Below are 24,779 nucleotides of genomic sequence, written 5' to 3'. Positions count from 1 at the left end.
GCCATACTGGCTGGGGCTGATGGGAGTTAGGATTTCAGTAACATCTAGAGGGAAGAGGTTATAGGTGATTTTCAATTATTTCTTACATCTGCTAAGACTTGCCCACCACTAGTTGTTTGCAATGATTTTATCATTCTGAGTAGGTACTCTACACATTAATCTGAACACAGATAACACAGAATGCCTTGATAATCTCACCACAAAAGCAAACCTGTAAGAGGCAACTCACCCCCCCAGGTGGCTCATTGCAACCTTTAAAATCATTAGGCATGACAACTAATCTGCAACAGTAAAAGCAGGAAGGAAAAACTCAACACACTACTGGTTATTCAATTCCAAAGGCCAGTTTTGAATAGCAACCTGCTGGAGACTTGCACTGTGATATTCGAGAAGGGGAAGTGCTTTGCTATAGTTTCCATCACAGACAAAGCCCATCACAGCAGCTAGTTTAGCAAGACCAAAACTGAACTTGTTCCAGAGCTCAACAAAAGTGCAACCTATCCTTTGGAATTACTGGAGTCCATGGCAAGTGGTCAGAACTAGATTTTTTGAAGGGGAAGGAAAAAGGCACAGAAAAATGTTTGCATCATGTCATACCCCTCAGATGAAAATTGGGACATTCTATTCTACACCAGTGTCCTTCCCTGAGCCCCCCTATATATGCACACTGTTGATGGAATGCAAGGAAAGGGCTGACAGGTTGAGCTGTCTGAACAGCTTTTTTCAAAGGAGTATGTAACAATACTATACAGGCAAATGTCTTGGTTATATGCTTCTGATTGTGGAGGTGGGATATAGTCATCATGGCTAGTAGCCTTCAATAGCCCTCTCCTCCATGAATCTGTCCAGTCCTCTTTTAAAGACAACCAATTTGATGGCCAACATTACCTTCTGTGCAAGTGAGGTCCATAGTTTATGTGTTGAATGAAGTACCTCATGGATTTGGGAAAGGTACTCACTATGTGAAGAGACCTTGCAATGGGTCTGCACTACTATCAGTAAGCAGCTGGCACCAGGAAAACTTTAAAAGCTGTATTTATTTGTGAACCATGGACCATCAACGCAGCAGAGCAGCTAGCACTTGCTAAACAGGCTAAGAGCTTGTTTAAAAGGGATGAAAAATTGTACATTCTGCTTAAACACTTGGCAATCCCAAGAAACCAGAGTACAATACATTTAGAACTAGTGGGAACTGCCTGACACTGCCCAAAATTTGTAGAAAACCACCACCAAATGTGGTTTTTTAATGGATAGTGTAATTTGTGTTCAAAAAGTTGCTTTCTCCCAGAGAGGCATTGTACTGGCATCAGTCAGGCACCTTTGTTATATCTGTTTTGGCACATACTAAAATCTCTGTTTGGGCAAACCAACCCAGACACGTAAAAGCTGTCATGAGCTTTAATTTCTAATTTTAAAAAACGGCTTTCACCTTTGATAATTTTAATCTATACTTTTGTTTTGCCGTTTTGTCAACCACTTACAAGTTTTATTTATAGGGAAGCAATACACACATTGTGCTAAATAAATAAATAAAAATATATAACTGGCATGAGTCACTTTATCTCAGCACAGGGTTCTTCTTGTAAAGGTATAAACGGGTAGGGAGACCACACATACCACCTTTCAGAGGATAGAAATGGAATAAACATATCCCCTATTCTAGCATTTGAATTCAATTTAAAAAAAGCAACAATGCACATACATTTGATGCATTTCACCATACCCAATCTTTTATTGGAAACATTTCGGCAGTCATTTAATTATACAGAAGCAGCATCAAACCACTCTCTTCACAATAGAAACTGTAGCAAAAGTGCACTTTTAATCTATAGTATATATATCTCTTAATATTTTCTATTTCTTACAAGGCATTTTATTTGTAAAAGGATTATCACCAATTATACAAAATAGAAGTGAGTGGTCCTATGTTCTGCCTTATGCTCTCCTACATTACTCTGCCATTTGCTGTTTAGTGCGTGCCTTCACACCTGTGACCTTCCTCCGAAGACCTACAAGATGACAGGCTTTGCTTAACGGCCCCATTTTGGGTCTTTACGGGTGGATTTCTAGCCAAGAGAACATTCACATGTAATGCATTATCAAGAGCCAGTTGTCAAAGACTTATTTTATTAGTGATGACAACCTCTGAAGAAAAGATTACTTTTGCATATTTTGGCATTAATATATTAGGCAACACCAGTTTTCTCCCTGAAGTGGTTGAAGTGTGAATACTGAAACCTGACAGTTTGTCCGTTTTTAATTGCAGAATTTGTTGCTAGCAGAATTCTGCCGGGGAGACAATTGCGTAAGAAGACATTAAGAGAATGTGACGTGATGTTTGCACATAATGGTTGGGGTTTTTTTGGGGGGGGGGGAGCCAGAGCACAAGTTATGGAATTGCAATTAAGTAGATCTCCTCCTCCTTGACAGTGAGCATGATACGGAGGGCTGCTTTGGGACAAGCAGAGGTGGCTTTAATGTTACAACCAAATGGAAGGCTGAATCTCCATTTCCACTCATGTGTCCCAGTACAGAGTTCCATGTGCTCTAATGCTTACAAGGAGCTGCTGCGCATGTTTCCCATTGCTACAGTGGAGGCAATCCTGATGTTTTTAGAGGACTGCTCAAAGTGTCTCCCTCCACTTGAACATGCTGGGAAGCCATTTCAGGTGGGAATGCCAATTTAGGCACAACAAAGACTCCCCATAGCCAAAACTGGTCACTGGATCCTGGACCACCCCACCCAGGAGGCACAGTGGTGACCAATTCAGGTGGCAGGATAAACAAGGGCAGCAGATCTGGTAAACAGACACTAAGTGAAATTCAGTCTTCATGAGAAGGCCTTGTTTTTCTGTTGAAGCAGCAGCCAATCAAGAACTCGGCAATTATACATGGTCCACTTAAATCCACTTAAATTGGATACTTCTCAAGGCATCGGTACATGTTGACCTCAGTTATTTCTTCTTAAACTCCCACCGTTTCCAAAACAAGGATGATTTGTTCATTAATTCTCAGAATTAGTGTTGCCTCTTAATAGGTACTTATAGAATGTAGATTCATTCCAAAAGCTGCCTTTTTGTTTGTGTGAGTAGAGTTTGTTATACGCTGAAACAAACAACAAATCTATCTATTTTCAGTAGAGGGCACTTTTGGCTTATATAAGAGCTCCAAGAAATACAATCAATTCAGCTTACAGGTCCTCAAAGACTTCCATCTACTTTTTGCTCCTTTAGATTCTGCAATATTGCGGCTTTGAGTAGCGAATACATTATAAAACACATAAAAATAACATTTCAATAAGATTTTGGGGAAAAACAAAGTGGGGATAAATGAAGAATAAGAATAGTGTTGTCTGAAATCAAGATGCTACCCTTTAAGGAAATTCACAACACTATAGGAACAACTTTTTCTTTTCTTTTTTGCCACACACAGAATTAAAGGCATGATATTTCCAATACAATTTAATCTGGCAGCAATCCTGTTTTGGGCCACCAATAGCAGTCAGCAACTTTCTGCAACTCACACCCTAAAACAGGTCTTGAGCTGACACTGAAGACTGAAATCATTCTGCTAGAATACAGAAAAAAACCAGGAGAAATAGAAACCAAGGGACAGTCTCAGGCCATCAACCCTGAATGATGAACTAACTGTATAATGCTACTGAAAAACAAAAAAAATATTTCCTTGGTTCTTGAATGTTCAAGCAGGCATATTTCAAGTAGAGGTAACACAGATTTGGGAAGATAACAAGTATAAAATAGCCCAGAAAGAAATCCAAAGCAAGATGCCTTCTTGCTAATGGCAGTTGTCGTCCTTGAGAAAATGTCCCAGTTTATGTTCTGGTGACATCCTGCAGTCCTATGGCAATGATGAGGTATTGATTTTACTATCATTACAATGTCCTCTCTGAGCAGGGGCTTGGTTCCTTTTCTGAAAACATGCAAGATGCTTCAAAGTGCACTGACTTAGTGCCTTGATTCATAGAAGAGGATATATCCAGATTCTGAGTTTTTGGAACCGTCCGATGTTACTCCATAGAATTCTTCAATTGCTTTAGCATCAATTTTCTGCAATTTAAGACAACAAGAAGATTAAGGAGGGGGAAATAACATCACTACCTGTTGAATCTCACTTAGTGTCTCCCCCCCCCTTTTAAATTCAGCAAAATATTTCTGGGAGGTGGTGGTGGTGGTTACAGAGAGACTGAATCAGAATTAAAAGACTTGGAAAATTCACTGGGATTATGCAACCGGCTATTTAATTTGGATTATTAGCCACACATTACCCCTAAGTATACTACAGAAGGACAAAAAATGTTCAAAAACAAATATTTCCTAGCCTTAAAAGGTACCACGGATTAAGCAGGACTTTAATTAAAAAGGGGGCTCATTTTAAAATATAAAAGCTTTCAATTTCTATAGAAACTTAGAAAATAATCTTAGAAAAGCTACAGTGGTACCTCGGGTTAAGAACTTAATTCGTTCCGGAGGTCTGTTCTTAACCTGAAACTGTTCTTAACCTGAGGTACCACTTTAGCTAATGGGGCCTCCCGCTGCTGCTGCGCCGCGGCCATGAGATTTCTGGTCTCATCCTGAGGTAAAGTTCTTAACCCGAGGTACTATTTCTGGGTTAGCGGAGTCTGTAACCTGAAGCATCTGTAACCTGAAGCGTATGTAACCCAAGGTACCACTGTATTTTGCTTTAGGCTATAGAACTCTTTGTAATTAGAGATCATGCATCCCTTCCCTCTTAAGATGGTCTATTATCAACAGTAAATTGCATTAATTCTACCTTGTACCGTGTTTTCCGTCCCATAGGACGCTCCGTCCCATAGGACGCACCTAGTTTTTTGGGGGGGAAATAAAGGAAATTCCCCCCCTTTATTTCCCCCCCAAAACCAGGTCGGGGAAACCGAACCAGTTTAAGGAACAGCGGGATGGCGGCGCTGCGCCTCCCTGCTGTCCCCCAAGCTTGTGGGCTGGCCGATGTCTGCCCGGCGCATGGGGCACTCTGTGCCTCACGCACCGGGTGGCAGGCTGCTATCCGCAGCGCGGGGAGCCCTGCGGGGAACTCCTGCAGGACTCCCCATGCTGCGGATGTCTGCCCGGCGCGAGGGGCGCTCTGCTTCAGGGCGCCCCTCGCGCCGGGCGGCAGGCTGCTATCCGCAGCCTAGACAGCCCTGCGGATGTGTTCTCGAAGCGCCGGGCGCTCTGCTTTCAGTGCACCTGGCGCTCCAGGAAGCAGGCTGCTATCCACAGCCTAGACAGCCCTGCAGGACCTCCCGCAGGGTTGCCTAGGCTGCGGATGCGTTCCCGAAGAGCTGGGCGCTCTGCTTTCAGCGTGCCCGGTGCTCCGGGAAGCAGGCTGCGGGTGTCTTCCTGAAGCCTGGAGAGCAAGAGGGGTCGGTGCGCACCGACCCCTCTCGCTCTCCAAGCTTCAGAGAAAGCCTGCATTTGCCCCATAGGACGCACCCAGATTTCCCCTTCATTTTTGGAGGGGAAAAAGTGCGTCCTATAGGGCGAAAAATATGGTAGTTACTTACTGGCACTGTGACAGCTTATCTTTTTAAAAAAACAAACAAAAAAACTGATTTTACTTTCATATGTTTTTTTCCTGTAATCTGCTTGTTATTACAATTTAATTTAAAAGTATTTGAAAAAGTTAAAGGAAATGCATTCCTTTAGATTCTCCATGTCAGCGATGGGCAGGAGCCCGAGGAGTAGGGGCATGTGTGTGCAGAGGAGGCAGGTGGGAAGAATAATCTAAGGGGAGGGCCAGTGATTTGTGTGGTTCTGTGGAACCGGTGAGACAGCTGCCTGTGGCAGTAGAAGAGGAGAGTCTGGAGGAGGAGACTTTGCCACAGGAGGATTTATCACCAGTGCTAAATCCATTTCATTGATAAGGCCCATACGGTAATGGAAGGTAACATTTGGATGTATAGGTAAAAAACAAGCAGACATTTAATTTATCATAGCTAGCACAGTTCTTCAGAAACTGGCAATTATTGGCAAAAACCCAAAAATATAAAGAAAACTGTTAGTATTGATCTACAGTGCAAAAGTAGATTTTGGGTTTGATGGATACAATCCAACAGCCCCCCCCCCTTTTTGCACTGGGGTGGGGGTGGGCTGGATTGGGCAAATGCATGGATGGAAACCCCAGAAACAAGGTGTGTGAAGGGCCTGAGTTAGCCTGGGATGCACAGGACCCAGAGCAGCACATGATACAACCAAGACTCACCTGGGACTAAAAAACCATGCCAGCTTCAGGTTCACAGCATTTTGTCTGCCTGCCCCGTTCCCTGCCTTCTACCCTAGCACAAGAGGCAGACCTGTGGATGTGATGGTGGCCCCATGTTTTCATCAAGCCCCATGGTGCCAAGCTGGAGTTTCCATTTCTGTCCAAATCTATGTTGTATTAGTAAGTACCACCAATATTGAGGTTTTATATTCTTAAAAGATGTGTTAAATAAACTTGGGAGCACTGTTTCTCATAGCCAACACTATTCTTTATTAGACATATTAGGACCCGAAGGCACGGTCGGATCTCACCAACCAGTTCTGGGCACCACAGTTTAAGGAGGATATTGACAAGCTGGAAGGTGTGCAGAGGAGGCAACCAAGATAACAAAAGGTCTGGAAACCAAGCCTTATGAGGAACGGTTGAGGGAGTTGCGTATATTTAGCGGGCAGGAGAGGAGATTGAGAGAGGATATGATAGCAGTCTTCAAATATCTGAAGGGTTGTAATGTGGAAGATGGAGTGAGCTGGTTTTCTGCTGCTCCAGAGGGTAGGATCCAAATCAATAGATTAAAATTAACACGGAATGAGATTCTGACTAAACCTTAAGAAGAAGTTTCTCACATTAAGAGCTGTTCAGTTGAACAGACTCCCTCAGAAGGTGGTGGGTTCTCCTTCCATGGGGGTTTTTAAACAAAGGTTGGATGGCCATTCTGCTAGGGATACTGTAGCTGTGATTCCTGAATTGCAGGGGTTGTACTAGGTGAAACTTCTATGATTCTTTGAAATGTTCATATATGAAGGTGAAAAGGGATATGGGCATTTGGGACTTGCAATGATTGCACCACAGGAGCAGACCTGTGATTCAGATCGTTGCCAACCTCCTGTTGGGCCAAAGCAAAAACAAGTCAAAGACTGGACAAAAACAGCAGAAGGCATAACCAGGCTCTCAATGTCCTGAGTAATGATGGAAGGCAGGCAACTGATACCAATGTCTGATTTAACAGAATCAACTGGGTAGCAGAGGATATGATATAAGCCATCCAACAAATTCAGGAGGAATCAGACAAGTCACGTCAGGAGATACTAGCAGGTGCTGGGAGGCAAGTTACTAGGGAGAAAAAGGAGAAGATGATTAAATAAAAATTGAGAGCACTCAGAGAACATCACAAAGAAAAACAGAAAAGGCAGCTGGGAAAAGATGAGCCAACACAGGGCTCATAACACAGCAACAAGAAGTCATTACTCGAATTAGACCAATGACAGCTACTCAGATCCAGGCCCTAACCAGGGAAATAGAGCCACTGACAGAATGAACAGTCTTCTGGCTCACATGGGCAATGAGGCTGTGGAAAAGTCATGGTAGGTCTGCTGGGACTTTAAATGCACTAGCAGAGGCTAATGGTTCAAGAGATCCATTGCACCCCTACCTGTTTGATACCAAGATAAGGATTCCTGAGAAAAGTGGTTCAGGAGCCCAGCTATAGTAGTACTGGGGGAGCTGGATACAATATATTCCAATGCAATCCAGCAGAGACCAACTCAGATCCTGGATGGATATGTAGCCATCAATAAAACAGCAGCTGCAGTTACTGATTTGGTGACACATAAATCTGGGGAGAGAAACTGGGATTCTGAGGACTCAGACAGGCAGTGGTGGGAGGATTCTTCCATCCCATCCAGGCATTTGTCACTTTCAATGTGGAACAGGATCCAGATGGTGACCCTAGAGCACCAAGGCTTGCCAACGACACCCTAACAGAAACTATAACACTGGCAAAGAATACCTGGAGACACGGAATTCCATTTCTAAAAGAAAAAGGAGCAAGAACAGCTGTCCTCCAGAGTGATCTGATGACTCACCCCAGTGGGAACCCCAGAACCAACCTAGCCCCAGGGGACCAGACTGGCAGCAACCCATGCCACAAATGTCAATGGGGAACTCAAGATAGGTAGGCAGGTGCCACGGCGAAGGGAAGGGTACACACTGTACTTATGGCTTGATAAGGAACGTGGAAGATGTGGTCCTCGAACGATATGGAGACAGACCCATATAAGAGAAAAGAAAGGAGGCTAAGCTCTGTCTCTATGGGGTTATAGGCATCAGATCTAGAATACACTGTGGTCCCTGGGAGCAGAGGCCTTTCCACAACCCATCAACCAACCAGCTGATTACTAATTCTGTAATAAAAATGAAGACCAGATAGGGGAAACCTGGGGGTCCCATAACCCTGACCAGTGGCTAAATTGTGGAGGGCTCCCCTCCCCACCCAACAATAAGCCACTTAATTAACCACACAGCTTGGTTGCAATATCTTTTCCTTTAAACAAACAGAACTTTCCCCACACATGAAAAAATCTTTCAGAAAAAATCTTTTCATTGCCAGTCCTTTCAACAACAGTTCTTAAGAAAAAATAGCCAGGGCATGAAAACAACTTCTTCCCGTTTCCGCAGCTATTTTTCACAATCTGATAAACACTTTGACGCTGCTGGCGAAACTATTGGCTTCTGGAAGTGAAAACACATCAGTCTCATGGCAACCAACACCCTTATGTTCCTTGCCCTAATATCAAGAATACTGCAGGATCAATACTGTATTTTTGGAAAAGTTACATCTTCATAGCCTTGAAACTTAGAAGTACAAGTTCTGTGTTGACTCAGAGTGTCTTTTCTAAATGGCCTCCTTTGTCTCTCTGGTGGAAAGCAGTGAATAGTGACAGCACTCTGACCCATTGACTGCTATGTCTAGACGTCAACAGATGTTGCTCCAATCAAACAGGGAAGATAAAACATGATCTAGACCAGTGTTTCTCAACCTGTGGGTCCCCAGATGTTGTTGGACTACAACTCTCATCATTCCTAGCCAGCATGACCAGTGGTCAGGGATGATGGGAGTTGTAGTACAACAATATCTGGGGACCCACAGATTGAGAACCGCTGATCTAGACAGTGGACAGTAAATGGGATCAATTTTGTCAAGTGCAGATGTAACATGGGTACTCTGGTTGGCAAATCTGGAACTGGACAGGAACGAAACAGTCCCTCCCTTTCCCCCACTCCAGGGTGATCATCCTCTTTTATTCTGGATATTTAACTGGGATTTTGCACTACCTGTGCATCTATGTAAACCATTTTAAATGCAAGTCACAATTCCTTTGAAAATGAGAGATTGAACACATGCTTTGAAGTGGGTTTGCACACTATGGTTAGAAGAGACGTTTAAAATTATGCTGTTGCCTTTAGCAAGGCAACCAACAGAGTCTGTAATAATTTAATCACTTTTCAATATCAACCACCTTCAGGTCAGGGCAGATGATTACCATCACCACCTGTATCAGCTGACTTCAGTTGTTCCAGGACCTGCACTGAACCGCAGCCTTCAAGATGGAACTTTATTAATTTTTGCCTCCCTTCTCCTTCCCTTCCCCATCCTGCTCTTTGCTTACTTATGAAGCCCATCCAGGACTTCTGCACTTGTTGCTATACAAAAGCACCCGGCGGCAGATCTCTTAAGACTCTTTCTCTCCCCAACTCTTTTTAACCCTTATTCTTCTGTGACCATCAGTGGAAAAGAATGAGAAAACAACAGCAAAATAACCACCAACCAAAAGTGTTTATGGGACTGGTAAAAGCAGCTCACTTTTCACCAGTGAAGGTTAAACGCCTAAATAATGTGTCGTGACAATGACTTACATCCAAGACACCGTAAGAGTTATCACCAGAGTGTGAGAAGGTGGCATAATATATAGACATACCTCTACAATATCATCGTCAAACAGCAACCAAAAACCATGACTCTTCACAATGGTGATGTAATGTCCACGGTTTGGACCACTGGAACAAAACGAAAAAGTTGGTGCTGACCTGTAAAGCCCTGAACACCTTTAGCCCTGTATACCTGAAGGAACATTTCCACCTCCATTGGACACTGAGGACCTTCTGGCGGTTCCCTCCCTGTGAGAAGTGAGGTTACAGGGAACCAGGCAGAGGGCCTTCTCAGCAGTGGCACCAGCCCTGTGGAATGCCCTCCCATCAGATGTCAAATAAAGAAGCAACTATACAACTAGAAGACATCTGAAGGCAGCCCTGTAGAGGGAAGTTTTTAATGTTTTATGTTTTACTGTGATGTTTTAATTTGTTGGAAGTCACCCAGTATGGCTAGGGCAACCCAGTCAGACAGGTGGTATATTAATATCATACATTAATGGTTGTCACCGAAACCTACAGGGTTTTTTTAAGTGTGTCCGAATACAGGATCCACACAGCAATGTAGGCCTAATTCTTAGCAACCTGGGAATCTGTGTCTGTGCTCTACCACTTCAAGCAGATGGCGGTTCACAAGACTGAACAGCCCTCCAAACGAAAACATTTCATGTGCAGGGCAAACTAGTCAGGGTAGAGGTTAGGCTGCAACCCTTCTCACTGGCATTTACTGTTCTTTGGGAAAGGGCTGTGTGACTCAACAGCAGCACACATGCTTCAGATGCTGCTGGCCCCTGACTCAACCCCCAGCATCTCCAGGCAGGGCTGAGAGGAACTCCTGAGCCACTGCCAGATAGTGCAGTGACTACTGAGCTAGATTGACCAACGTTCTGACCATGTCTAAGGTAGCCTCCTATGTGCAGGTAATGCTCCCTTTTGCCATTTTTAATTGGCTATCCTTGTTAACTCGGTGCTGATGAATTCTCACCAGGTGGCGCTGACTCCATGAAAATATAAACCTTTAAAAACATTTGGTCAAACTATACTGCTTTAAATAATTTCATTGTTCCAATAATAGATTTTATTTCAATTTCCTTTTCAGAGAAGATGGGAGCAGCCTACACCTGGCTTCTACAAATAACTCAGCATTTCTAAACGATCAGTCGAAAACATTAATTCATGTATAATTTGTGTGCGCATCAAGCAAATGTCTTAAATTACTGTAGGGGGCGGCAGGGAGTGGGGGAAATCCAACAATAGTTTTTTGCTTTTTAAAAACAAATTGAGAACTCTTCCTTGATTGTACAAATGAGATGGAACACATTAAGCTACTGTAACATATAAAATAGTTATCAGTCATCTGTCACCTGCAGTCCTGAGCAGCCATTCCCTAGTGAGCTACCCTCTGAGATGCAGACTTATTATTATTACTAGTATCACAACCACATTTATTACTTGCCCTTCACTAGCAGGGCCCAGGGTGGGTGACAACAATTTAAAAAATCAGTATTAAAAACAGTTAAAACAAACTACAAGCACAGGATTAGTGTGCATCCTGAAAACATACATCTCAAGCCATAGCAAAGAGGTGCCTCTTTCACATTTCCTGAAATGTGAAATTCCACAACTTAGGGGTTGCCAGAGGTGATGCCCTCTGCAGGGATACAACCACCACCCCTTCTGAGGGCAGTAGAACTACCAAGACAAACTACCAGGTATTCTGCTGATTTTACGCCCAGAGTGAGTCTGTAGGGAAGGAGAGGGTCATTTGGTGCTTAAGTCAATTAGTATTTCAAAAAACTAGTGTGAGCCCATTGAACTAGGCCTAGAAACAAACCTGCAGCCAATGCAGCTGTGTTAGAACAGGGGCTATATGAGTTCTATAGGGAAGCCCAGCCAGTAATCTGGCTGGAGAATTGTGAACCAGATGAAGTTTATGAGTTGTCTTTAAGGGCATATTGGAATAATCCAATCTGGAAGTTACCAGAGCATGGAGTACAGTGGTTAAGTCATCGCTGTCTAGAAGGGGCTGTAGTTGGCAAACCAGCAGCAGCTGGAAGTAGCATTCCTAGTCACTGAGGCCACCTGAGCCTCAAGTGATAATGTTGAATCCAGCAGTACACCCAAGCTACAAACCTGCTCCTTCCACGGAAGTGCAACCCTGTCCAGAGCAAGCCATCTTCCCACGTCCTTGACTTGAGAACTTGGAACACATAACATCTCTGTCTTTTCAGGATAGTTTCTATTTCTTGGTCCACATCCAACCCACCAATACCTCCAAACACCAGTATAGCACCTCAGCCACCTCTCCTGACTCAGATGGGAGAGACAGATAGCGATGGGTGTCATCCACATATCCCTGCAAGAACCCTGCAAGACATCGCAGGAAAGCTCCCACAGTGTCAAACATAGCTTCCCATAGTTACTTTGTGGAAATGCCCCTGAACTATTGAAGTACAGTGTGCTCAAGTCTCACTTTTTTGAGCCAACCCATCAACAATGTCACCAAACAGGGCAACTGAGGCAGTTTCAGAGCAAGACAGAAATGGATCCAGATATTCAGTCTCCTCAAAGCATGCCTGAAGCTGGACCAACACCACCCTCTCAAGTACCATTGTCTCAAAAAGGGATATTTGTAAACAAGTACCGCCCCAGCGGGAAGGTAAACAACGTTTCCATGCACTGCTCTGGTTTTTCCAGAAGCGGCATAGTCATGCTGGCCACATGACCCGGAAAAACTGTCTGCAGAAAACGCTGGCTCCCTCAGCCAATAAAGTGAGATGAGCGCCGCAACCCCAGAGTCGTCCGCAACTGGACTTAACTGTCAGGGGTCCTTTACCTTTTTCATGGTTGCTTAACACTTCCAGGTAGAGGGAGGTTCTAAGGAGGTTCTAAGGAAGTTCAGAGTGGGTGGTACCTCTCCCTCCTCAAATGAAGCACTGATCACTCCCTGGACCCACCCAGTCTATCTACTATGGCCAATTTTAAGAAGCCAAGATGGTCAAGGGGGTAGGTGGTCAACCACACTTCTTCAAGCTGGTCTTCATCCTCAGACATGCAGGTCACTAAAGTACAAAGACAACCTATGTGCTCCACAGCAATAGTGAGTACACTCAGGAGAGATCATGCTGATAGCTCCACATACATCACCATTCCACAATGTGATGAGAGTCTCAACATGTCAGCTGGGAAATCCCCCAGAGCATTCAGGAATCCTCAAGACTCCATAATTCTGAGGGTAGACCATCCTATGGGAAGTGCCATCAGCTGGTGAAGACAGGTAGCAAAGAGCAGAAGCAGAATGAACAAGAGGGGGACTACTTTGAACAAGAGAAGAGAGGTGAAAGCTGTAGGAAGATTTCCTTTAAAGTGTTTTGAGAGAAGACTTGTAATAGAGGACATGCAAGACACTCTTGTGTTCCTCCAGGTGTTAATGGACCACTACTCCCAGCCAACATGATCAGGGAACCAATTATCATAGGCGAATTATCTTGAATCTGTAGTTCCGCAACATCTGGAGGGCCACATTCTCCCCACCCCTGAAGTAAGAGAAAGCTTGAACAGACCAAAGAGACATGCAGTCCAGCACCTGTTCCTACAGCGGCCAAGCAAACGCTTATGGGAAGCCCACAAGCAGAATGTCTCCAAACAGACAGAGAACAGACAAATATTTTCCCCAAATACATAGCAAATGCTATATCACATGGTATGCATGTGATCCCTCATAGTTTACCTGCCGCAATGAATAACTACAGCCACAAGATCATACATTCTATCTGGGTTTGAAGCATCTCCTGAAGTGTTGAAGAGTCGAAGCTCCAAAGGAAAGACTACACGGTAGGAAAGTTTGGTATATCGATGCAGATGATCTATGTATTTGAATCTTTTCAAGTGCAGAGAAAGAATCATGGGCAACTTTTTCACTCGCATCCTAGGTCCACAAAATAAGACCAAAAGAGAATGAGATGGTGGATTCCATGTTATGAAATCACTCTGAATTCTAAGAAAGATTGTTTAAAACAGTAAACATGGTAAGTTATTCAAATAAATGGATAGCTTTTTCAATATTAGCAAATCTGAAACATTTCTCAGTACCTCTTTTGTGCAACATTGGGAAGAATCAGTGAGGCTGTTTGCCAACCTGCTGCCCTCTAGATGTTTTGAACTACAACTCTCATCAGCCTCAGCCTACAAGCCCTCTTGTGCTGGCTGAGGTTGGAGTGCAAAATATCTAGAGGACACAAGGTTGGTGAAGGCTGAGAAAGAGCATTATGGAGCATCTGGACTCAAAGCAACTTCTTATATGGCCCAAAAGCATCCGTCTCTCATCACAACAAGGAAAGCAGAAGAAAGAATGAACTCTGCCTTTTGGCTCTGGCTGCTATTGACTAAGAAATAAGAACAATTGATTTTCTCCTGTATCCGTGAGAAAAGTAGGAGGCAAAAGTGGTAACACTTACTCTTACCCAACCATCCAAGTCAGATGGCTTTAATTTGTTTTTGCAGGTTATCAGTCGGCATTTTCCAAAAGGAGAAAATATTGAACAGAAGATATTTGATTGGCTCTGCTTCAAAACACAAAATATGTTCCTGCTTTGTATTGAGACATGACAGCTTCCTTTTACATAAGTCACACAGGATGAAGCTTATCAGGGTCGCAGCCCACACATGTACACCTTCAAACACTCTGCATCAAGAATACGAAGTTTTGTACCTGCTGAATTCTGCAACTTGCTGAGTTAAGTCTCTTATTTTGCATAAATCATTTATCACCTTTTATAAAATAGGTTTGAACAATTGATTCAGATTCTGAAAATCATGCACAGAGCTTCTTCAGGGCACCCTCAACCAATGCCTGGCTATTGGAAACTTAGTTTAGTCATCCTTCCAGCACCTGAGATTTCAGCAGGCATAGTTTCAAGAAATCCATCACAAAAGTGGGGCACCCCACAAGCAAGCAAAAAAAGTAGGGTTCAGCGACAGAAAGTCTAGGGAATACAAATTGTTCCAAACTGCAGTTGCTTTGAAATAAGTGCTGCTTTGTAGCATGGAGAGTTCCCACCACCACCACCACCACCATCAAAGCAGTAAACATGCAATATCATGTTTGGTGTTTTTCTGTACTCATAGTATTGCAGCAAACACACCTGGCTCTCTATATAATGTATTGTCCCTAATTCAAACAAAAGAGAACTGTAACCAACATATCTTATTTTTATTGAGAACCAGGGTGGTTTAATGATTAAAGTGCTGGACAAAGGAAGACACAGGTTCAGATTCCGAATGGACTTTTCTATCACTTTTTCTTATCCTAATCTATCACACAAGGCTATTGTAAGAACAAAAGGGGATGGAGAACCATGCCTACTGCCTTGAGTAGATTGGAGGAAAAGTGACATAAAAATGCAACAACCAATAGCTTTTAGGCTTACCTCTTTTGCGCTTCCTGTTTGCTGCGACACTGCTCACAGTAGTATTTTTGATCACTGCACAGAGTCTCAGAATTACTGAATTTCCTGTAAAAATGGGAAGTTAAATAAGAGTTAGGGCAGTTAGGGCAATTAGCCAAGTACTGCGAATCCCATTTTTCAAAAGCCAAAGCCATGGATCCCCTACTTTTGAAAATGTTGGTATCTCTGTCATAGTTTTTGTTATGTGAACAGCACTCAATGAGTCCCAGTGCAAAACCAGGATGTGAGTCTTCTGCACCTTGCTCCTGTGCAAGTCATGTGACCTACACAAGAGCACAGCCCCCCAAAACAGGATGTTCCGGACAATTGACAGGTATGTGTCACAGGCCTCCTGGGTGGGTTACATGGACCACCAATTGGCAACCACTGAGTTAGCACATTCAGGCGTTGCACCACCAACCAAGAACTCCTGTTTGCTCATACCTCATATTGGGGAGCAGTTTACCTATGAGAGTGCCTTACCCCATTTATGCCCACTCAACCATTTCAATTGGTGGAACTGGCACTGTTTCAGGTGCCACATTAATACCTGCTCCGCATTTGTAAGTAAATAATAATAATAATAATAATAATAATAATAATAATAATAATATATTTATACCCCACCATCAGGCTGGGTTTCCCCAACCACTCTGTGCGGCTTCCAACAAAGATTAAAAATACATTAAAATCTTTTAATGTGGCAGCACCTCCATTTTGGAACTCCCTGCCTACTGATATCAGGCAGGCGCCTGCACCGTACTCTTTTTGGCACCTGCTAGAAACACTTTTATTTAGACATGCCTACCTAGATATTTAGAAAGGTGGTGCAAGTTTTGTTTTCAATTTATTGATAATTTTAATTTTTTGAAAGTTTTAAATTATTGTTGTCAATTCCTTTTCATATTTTTTTGTTTTGTTTTGTAAACCACATTGTTTTGTTTTACAATCAAGCAGTGTATAAATTTTATGAGACAAATAAATCTGTTTTTTATTTATACTATAGCAAACTCTGGTTCGCGGGAGAAAACTCACATCCCATCCGGCCCACAAACTGGACAGCCAGCAGGATGAGGCTGAAGCTTCCTCTGTCACATGATTTATTCTGTCACATGTTCCTAAGGCTCCATTCCTCACATTTCTGCACCACAGGGATAGGGAACTTGTAACTCAAATCCCAGCAACTCCAATGAGAGCTGAGAAATAAGACCTGTGGAAAACCACTACTAGTCTGCACAGGCAATAATGGGTTGGATGAGGATAATGCTATCAGTGGCTACAAGTCACAATGCCTACACTCTGCCTCCAGTCGGAGGCAGTAATATCAGCTGCTGGAAACCAAAGAGTGCTGTCACATTCATGTCCAGCCCTGTTACTCAACTCAGTAGAAGGCAGATGATTACCTGATTGACTGAACTGATATCCTGCCCTTCCTTCCAAAGGAGCCCCAGGTGACTTCCTATGTTCCCAACGCTTCCCATTTCTAGCATAAGTGAACTTGCTCGTTTTCATCCCTTCATTGGTGTGATGTGAACAATGGGTTAAATGACAGTGCTTGGGCTCATGTCTGGAGGAAGCACATCCCCTACGTCTGGATGCTCTGAGATAAGGGTGCCGAGTCATTCACCCTCCCATTGGTACGTGTAGAGATGGGTATAATAATCTCTAGCTTTCAGTATGTCTTGTGTATGTCCTGAGGTCCACGTTCTGTCCTGATGCTGTCAGGATCCAACTCTGAATCTGTGAGAGTCAAGAAAAGAGGCTGTGGTTTTTACATGGTGGTAGTGCTAGCAGATTTATCTGTACACGTGTTATCTTTACTTCAAAGCCCAGAAGAACTTTATACAGTGGTACCTTGCAAGACGAATGCCTCGCAAGACAAAAAACTCACTAGACGAAAGGGTTTTTTGTTTTCTGAGCTGCTTCGCAAGACGATTTTCCCTATGGGCTTGCTTCGCAAGACGGAAATGTCTTGCAAGTTTGTTTCCTTTTTCTTAACACTGTTAATACAGTTGCGACTTGACTTCGAGGAGCAACTCATAGAACGCGGTGTGGTAGCCTTTTTTGAGGTTTTTAAAGACTTTGGTGATTTTTGAAGCTTTTCCAAAACTTTCCCGACACCGTGCTTCGCAAGACGAAAAAAATCGCAAGACGACAAAACTCGCGGAACAAATTACCGTATTTTTTGCACCATAACACTCACTTTTTTCCCTCCTAAAAAGTAAGGGGAAATGTCTGTGCGTGTTATGGAGGGAATGCCTACGGGTGGCATGCCTACGGATTTTCCTCCTCTAAAAACTACGTGCGTGTTATGGTCGGGTGCGTGTTATAGAGCGAAAAATACGGTAATTTCGTCTTGCGAGGCACCACTGTATAGAAGATAGTACTGTTTCACCTTGCTTTGTATCTGGGGACTCTGGAAGCTGTTCTGCTGGGAGCAGGACATCTCTGAAGACTCTGCTGGGGCTCTGTATGCTCTGCTGATACATCACACTGGCTGAGGTATGGTGAACTACCAAACTTTCTCAAGGACTGCCTCTTCCCATATGAACCTACCCGGACCCTGAGATCATCCTCTGAGGTCCTTCTTCATGTGCCTCCTCCGCGAGAGGTCAGGAGGGTGGCAACACGAGAATGGGCCTTCTCTGCAGTGGCTCCCCGTCTGTGGAATGCTCTCCCCAGGGAAGTTCACCTGGTGCCTTCACTATACACCTTTAGGAGCCAGGCAAAAATGTTCCTTTTCAACCAGGCCTTTGTCTGACTTGATCTACATCCTATACCCTTTTTTAAAATGCTGGCTCTTTGGGGTTTTTGTTTTTGATTGGGTTGTTGGTTTTGTTTTGATTTTATGTATTTGATATTTTATGTGAACCACCCTGAGACCTTCAGATATCGGGCAGTATGGAAATTAAATTGATAAAATAATAATAATAATTGACTTGCACAAGTCACCAACATGCTTGCTATGGGGACTCTGGCTTTTCTCCCCACCCCACCCATCTGTCAAAATTTAGAGGATATGTTCCTTGGGGAAGGATACAACTTTTTAATGATATCACTCAGTAAAACAGTATTCATGGCGACCTCCAAACATTTTGGACTATGACTCCCATCAACTCCAGCTAGCACAACCATCGCCAAAACATCACTGGCTGTTTCTAAACAGAGGTTGGATTGTCGCCTGCCAGGGATTTTTAAGTTGTAAATCCTGCACTGCAAGGGATTGGCTTAGACCCTTGGTGTCTCTTCTAACTCTTCAATTCTAGGATTCTATGATCTGGAGGTTAGCAAAAGGCTCCTGTAAAGTGTCATATATTGACAGCATTACACAAGTGCTTATCTGGGAAGCTCTTGAGGTGTTTGGGGTTTTTTTAAAAAAATATATACCTCAAACAGTGTGTTATTGATGTATTTTGTTCCACATCAATTGAAAGGTCCAGAAAGTCCTCATCTTTGCTGCTAACCTTGAAAAGAAAAAAAGAGGCAGGGTAAGTGGAATAAAAATAAGCAAGTTTAGAAATGCTAAAACGTAAGAAAAGTCTACTGGATCAGACCACTGGTCCATCTAGTCCAGCATCCTATTCTCACAATGGCAAACCAAGTGTCTGTGGGAAATCTACAAACAGGATGCGAGCACAAAAGCACACTCCCCTCTTGCAGTTTCCGGCAACTGCTATTCAAAAGCATCACTGCTTCTGACTGTGGAGGCACAGCACAGCCACCATGGTTAGTAGTCATGTTCCAAGTTTAAGAAAGAAGACATCTTTAATACAGGCAACTTCCGGTTTAGGCATGTCAGAATAATGTGCAATCGCGCACACTGCCAAACCTGGAGGTAGCCCCCAAACACCACAAAAACATCATGCAAAGGGACAGAGTGGGGGCAAGCAGGCTTATGCAAACTCCGCCAATGCACACAGAACCCCCGCACAGAATGAGGATTGCCTGTACTCAAAAGGAAGTATGAGAAGGGGTGGCCACAGAAGCAATGAAAAGTGGTAGGAAGGGGAGCACCAAACAGGAGTGCCCAAGAATCCTTGGCAATACTGCAGAGAATTATGGACACGGCTCTTTGATCTCATGCAGTCAAGCATCATTTGACACCCAGCATCCTCTCGCACTCATAAATCAATACCACAGCTTATAATACAAATTCATATGCTATAAATCAGCTTTCCCCAACCTGACAGCCTCCAGATACTGACAGGGGCTGACGGAAGTTGTAATCTCAAACATCTGGAGGGTATTAGACTGAGGAAGGCAGCTATGGACCACTGGCTTTCTATTAATGGGTTGCAACCCCCAAATTAGTCATGACCTGACCTCAGTAGGGGCATACCAGTTCCACTAACATTTGTTTATTTTATTAATTTTTTCATCCTTATTTTTTTAAAGAGATAAACAGAAAGCCAGGGAAGAAAGGAAGGCAAGGAAGAAACAGACAACAAAATTACGTAACATAACTCTCCCTGCCCCCTGCAAACCCCAGGGATTGTAGTTTGCTCCCCTGCCACCACACTACAATTCCTAGGGTTTTCCTGCAGAGAAGGAATGACTGTCAAACTGGTATGTCTGCAGTGAGAAATAAAGACAAGGAATAATTAAAAGATGCTAAAGAATCAATGTTGAGCCCCATGCTGCCTCTTATTGCCTCTCTTCATATACTGGAGAACATGTTGGATCAATTGCTGGACTTCAACTCCCTTCATCCCTGACTAGTTCCCCTCCCTGCTGTAATAAAACCTCCATGTTCAGAAGCTATTGTATTTTAAATCTGGTGCTCAAACAAACAAACAAACCAGGAGGCGGGCTATTGCTCTCACGGCCTGATGTGGGCTTCCTAGAGGAATCTGTGTAGCCACAATGGGAAGCTGCAAATGGGTTCCAGTCTAAGCTTCACATTGCTGGTTGGAGTTAAAGGTTTCAGGTCTGAAAAGGTTGAAGACTGCTGAAGATAAGAGCATAAGAGGAGCTTGCTAGATCAGGCCAGGATCCCATCTAGTCCAGCATCCTATTCTCACAGTGGCCAGACAGGATTCTTGTGAGAAACCAGCAAGCAGGATCTGAGAACAAGAGCACAGTCCCTTCCTGTGGCTTTCAGCAGCTGGTATTCAGAAGCATTGCTACCTCTAACTGTGAAGGTAGAGCACAGCCATCATGGCTAATAGCCATCAATAGGCCTTTCCTCCATGAAACTGTCTATTCCTCTTTTAAACCCATCCAGGCTGATGACGATCACCGCCTCTTGTGTGAGTGAGTTCCATAGTTTAACTATGCACTGCATAGGAATACTTCCTTTTATGTGTCCCGAATCTTCCAGATAGCTGCTCAGCCTCTTCTCAAAATAAGGGGCAGTTGCAGGCTACATGTAGTTTCATCCACTCAGAACACCTCACCATATAAAATGACAATCTAAGCAGAACACTATTTGTCCAATCAGCAATTCCATTGGTGCAAATGGAAGCCTTCTTTCCAGTGCAAAGGCATGTGCAACTTCCCCCATCCGACCCAGGCAGGGACTGCAGCTGGGCATGGTCAGGTTTAAACCCCTCCCCACTACTCCCTTGATTGGCTCTGAATTCAGCTCACCTGTGATTGCTATTTATATTTTAAAAAACAAACCATTCACACAACTGTTAATTGTGTGAGTGGGGTTATATTTAGTTTGGCCTTTGGAAAGCCTTGCATTGGCGACAGGCAATTGCCGCAGAACCAAATTTTCACAACCTGCGCCATGTCGGCTGAGAAGATCCCTTTAGAATGGAGCAGGTATCAAAACCAATGCTATTTTTAAAGCACATTAAGTTTAAAAGCCCACTCGAGATTCCCCCCTCTGCTTAGGACTTTACTTTTCCGAAATAGGTCAGGATCTAGAGAGCTATTTTAGGAGTCCCACACATGTGCGCATGCGCGCGCACACACACACTGCTTTGGAAGCTCTTCTCTTGTTTTCAAAGGCAATTCACCATATAGCAGAAGGGACTCTTTGAGAAACACATCCAAAGCAAGCCATGTAGTTCCTTGGATGCAGGACATGCTGATGGACTGGATTTGTTCCAGGAAACGATGCAAATTAATGGCTGGCTGACTTAACTGGTTCCTATTTCAATCTTCTTCAGACTGAAATGCATCTTAAGAAGAGCCCTGCTGGATCAAGTGAAGTAGATTTTCACTTCAAACCTGCTTCCAAGAGTGATAAGGCAGATGTATCAAGAAAGTCTAAAGTACGATGGCGAAAACCAGCAAAACTGATAACACTGGCTGTTCCATATAGCTGCCATGGCTTACAGCCATTTGTCTACTCCAGCCTTTGCCCGCCTGGTGCCCTGCCTGGTGCCCTCCAGATATTTTGAACTACAATTCCCATCAGGGTATCGGCTGCAGCTGATAGGAGCTGCAATCCAAAACATCAACAAGGTATCAGGCTGTGGTGAAGGCTGCTCTACTCCTTCAGTCTATGGGGAACTCACTTTAAATCTCCCCTGGTTATCTTAGACAGGTGACACCCACACCACACATTAAAGCACATGGCTTTCAGTTCCCAGGATCCTGGGAGCTGTGGTTTACTCTTAACAGATCTGAAATACAAAGCACCATTAACAAATAGCATTTTCCAAGCTTCTTCGCGGGGAGTCATACGCATGAAATGTGCTTTAAATGTATGGTGTGGATTACCTTAGATTCCCCCCCCCAAAGTAGTCAACATATTCATACCTTCTTATTTGACTCATTTTTTCATTTCGTTAGCATACTAGCCATGAAGCTAAATATACAAGGCCTTTGCTGGAATACCTAAGACGTGTCACCAATCACCTAGCTTGATGGTCTTGGTGTTACTGGGCTTCTGGAACCTGCTTTTTAAAAAATCACTGATCCTCCCAAGCTTTTGGAGTTACAGTGGTGCCTCGCAAGACAAAATTAATCCGTTCCGCGAGTCTCTTCGTCTTGCGGTTTTTTCGTCTTGTGAAGCACGGCTATTAGCGGCTTAGCAGCTATTAGTGGCTTAGCGGCTATTAACGGCTTTAAGAAAAAGGAAACAAACTCGCAAGAACTCGCAAGACGTTTCGTCTTGTGAAGCAAGCCCATAGGGAAATTCGTCTTGCGGAACGACTCAAAAAACGGAAAACTCTTTCGTCTTGCGCATTTTTCGTCTTGCGAGGCATTCGTCTTGCGAGGTACCACTGTATCTGATTGTTCAAGGTCTCTGTGTAGTTAATGGCCATTGCAAAGAAAGTTTGCTTGACACTTTTAACTTTTTTGGCGGCTGCTGTGTTCCTTATTTTATTTAAACTGTGTTTTATTGGTTAGATGTAGCAATTGTTTTGTTTAAATATTATTTGTATCCCATTATGGGATCCAGAATGAATGAAGAGCACACTTAAAATGTAATAAAACAGGTAAGACCAAAGTTATCACCATACTAGACTACCCAGCATTTACCACAGGGATGGAGAATGTTTTTCAGCCTGAGGGCCACATTCTATTTGGGCAACCTTCTGGGGGCCACACGACACTGGTGGGTGGTGCCAGAGGTGAAGAAGGCAAATAAATAAATGTGAATTTCTAGCATTCATCAGGCAAGCATGCTAGGACACATTCTAGCAAAGCAAAAACACTCAAGGATGGTGAGAAGCAAGTCTGGTAATGGATGTGGCCTAGGAAGAGTTCTAAGGACCAGATGGAGAAGCCTGGAGGGCCAGATTTGCCCCCCCCCCCCACACACACACGATGAGGTTCTTCACCTCTGATCCAATCCTGACACATCACACTTCTTGCAAAACTGCTTTCCTACATCATGGTGGGACCTTGTGCCCCTTCTGTCTGGTATCCCATAACAGAGTAAATTATTGCAAACAACACACAATAAAAACCCCTCCTCTGTGATCGTGAGGAATCAAGAAGTGAAAAACAGGCATGCACAGGAGGTGGTAGCATAAGTCTGAATCACACATCACCAAGGGAGAGTGGTCACTGGGTGACTTTAGTCCAGTTATAGTCTCTCAGCCTAACCTACAAGGGTTATTGTGAGGATAAAACTGGGAAGGGGAACCACGTATACCACCTTGAGCTCACTGAAGGAAAGGCAGGACAGAAATGAACAAAAAGAAAAGAAGTCATACTCTGAGTAGGCCCACTGAAATCAATGGACCAACATACTCTAATGGCTTGTTGTTGGATAAGGAAGAGCTTTGGGGGATTTAAAGAACAACAACATACAGATTCACAGGTAAGACATCTGGTTTCATTGGTTAGTGTCCCCTGGAAGATTTCATGGACCCAAGTGTGGTCCACCTTCTCCCCTTTGCTTCTATTCCGCAGCTTGCCATTTTGCTTTTCCTGCTTCTTCTCATCTCGTAGTAAGTCAGCAATCCTGTTCAGCAGGTAGTTCAGTAATTCATGTGCGTCCTGTTGCATGGTGTTGTTGAAGAGTTCTGGCAATGAAGATATGCAAGACAAACAAAAGGAAGGGCGATTAAAATGCTGTTAGGTCACTTGCAGCGTACAGTTTCAGTTACTTCTAAGATGAAGTAAGGTGGGGCAGAAGGGGGTGAAATGCACTGCGTAATACTGTTCCTCTTAATCATGCCACTTGTTATTGGTGCTCCACTCTGCCTCATTAAGTCTGGAGAGTTATTTAGAGACCGACAATGGACACAAGGCTTAGGTAAGACACAGCTGACTGGCTGAGGCACAGAGCGCTTTTAAACTAAGCTGGATTGATTGCTGCATGTATTTTTATATGCATATATTAGATCTAGCAGAGAAAGTGCGGATCCACTATGGAGATTCACAGCACTAAGGCATATAAAGTCTTAAAGAACTTAGAAGCAGGATACCTAGCATACCACTTCCCCTCAGACATTCCAGGCCAATGGATAAGATCTTCAGACAAAGCCTTGATGGCTGTACTGAAGCCCCTGGGATGCTGCCCTGTGACACCTAGGGAGTGGGTCTTCTTAGTACGGGCACCAACCTTCTGGACACCCTCCCAAGGGCAGAAGGTGGTGGACACAGTAGTTACTTTTAAATGCCTCTTGAAAACACACTCCCCTGTTTCAGCATTCAATATCCAGGCTGTACGCTATTGTTCACAAAATTAGTAAAAGGGAACAAAGTATTAGAAGTTGCTATCTGTTGGCTGTTGTCTCTTAATTTAGTTAATTTTGGCATCATTTTAATTTTCCAGACTTCCATTAACCACTCTTTCAACACTGGATGTGTACATTCATGCCATCCCTTCAGGATCATAAATTTCAGCACTTGTCAACAAGTGCCAAATCAGCAGCTAAGTTCCCATCTCAAATATCCAGGTAATGGGCAGGATCCAGGCTAAAGCAGCTGCACTCAAGTCCCATTTATTTCAACGGAGGACTAAGCCATGGCCAT

General features: G+C 43.6%; 1 protein-coding gene across 7 annotated transcripts in view; it reads right to left on the bottom strand.

Annotated features, from left to right (window-relative positions):
* Nucleotides 1-1,699: 1,699 nt before the first annotated feature.
* Nucleotides 1,700-24,779, bottom strand: part of LOC310698261 (ubiquitin carboxyl-terminal hydrolase 12-like) — a 51,363-nt gene continuing 28,283 nt past the window's right edge. For 5 of the 7 annotated variants that reach the window (XM_083485293.1, XM_083485292.1, XM_083485298.1 and 2 more), the window contains 6 exons: nucleotides 23,610-23,824; nucleotides 18,780-18,856; nucleotides 15,375-15,458; nucleotides 13,676-13,873; nucleotides 9,996-10,074; nucleotides 1,700-4,067 (listed from right to left, as the gene is read on the bottom strand). In XM_083485293.1, the coding sequence (XP_083341419.1) occupies nucleotides 3,966-4,067; nucleotides 9,996-10,074; nucleotides 13,676-13,873; nucleotides 15,375-15,458; nucleotides 18,780-18,856; nucleotides 23,610-23,824 (755 nt within the window). In that variant the 3' untranslated portion in view covers nucleotides 1,700-3,965. The remainder of the gene's footprint in view (nucleotides 4,068-9,995; nucleotides 10,075-13,675; nucleotides 13,874-15,374; nucleotides 15,459-18,779; nucleotides 18,857-23,609; nucleotides 23,825-24,779) is intronic. The other 2 variants (XM_083485295.1, XM_083485294.1) reach the window with 1 other exon arrangement.

The sequence above is a fragment of the Podarcis liolepis genome, assembly GCF_965112155.1.
Source record: "Podarcis liolepis genome assembly, chromosome: Z".
In the NCBI taxonomy this organism is placed as follows: Eukaryota; Metazoa; Chordata; class Lepidosauria; order Squamata; family Lacertidae; genus Podarcis; species Podarcis liolepis.
Note: the sequence above shows the minus strand (reverse complement) of the source record. Positions and strands in the feature narration are given on the sequence as shown.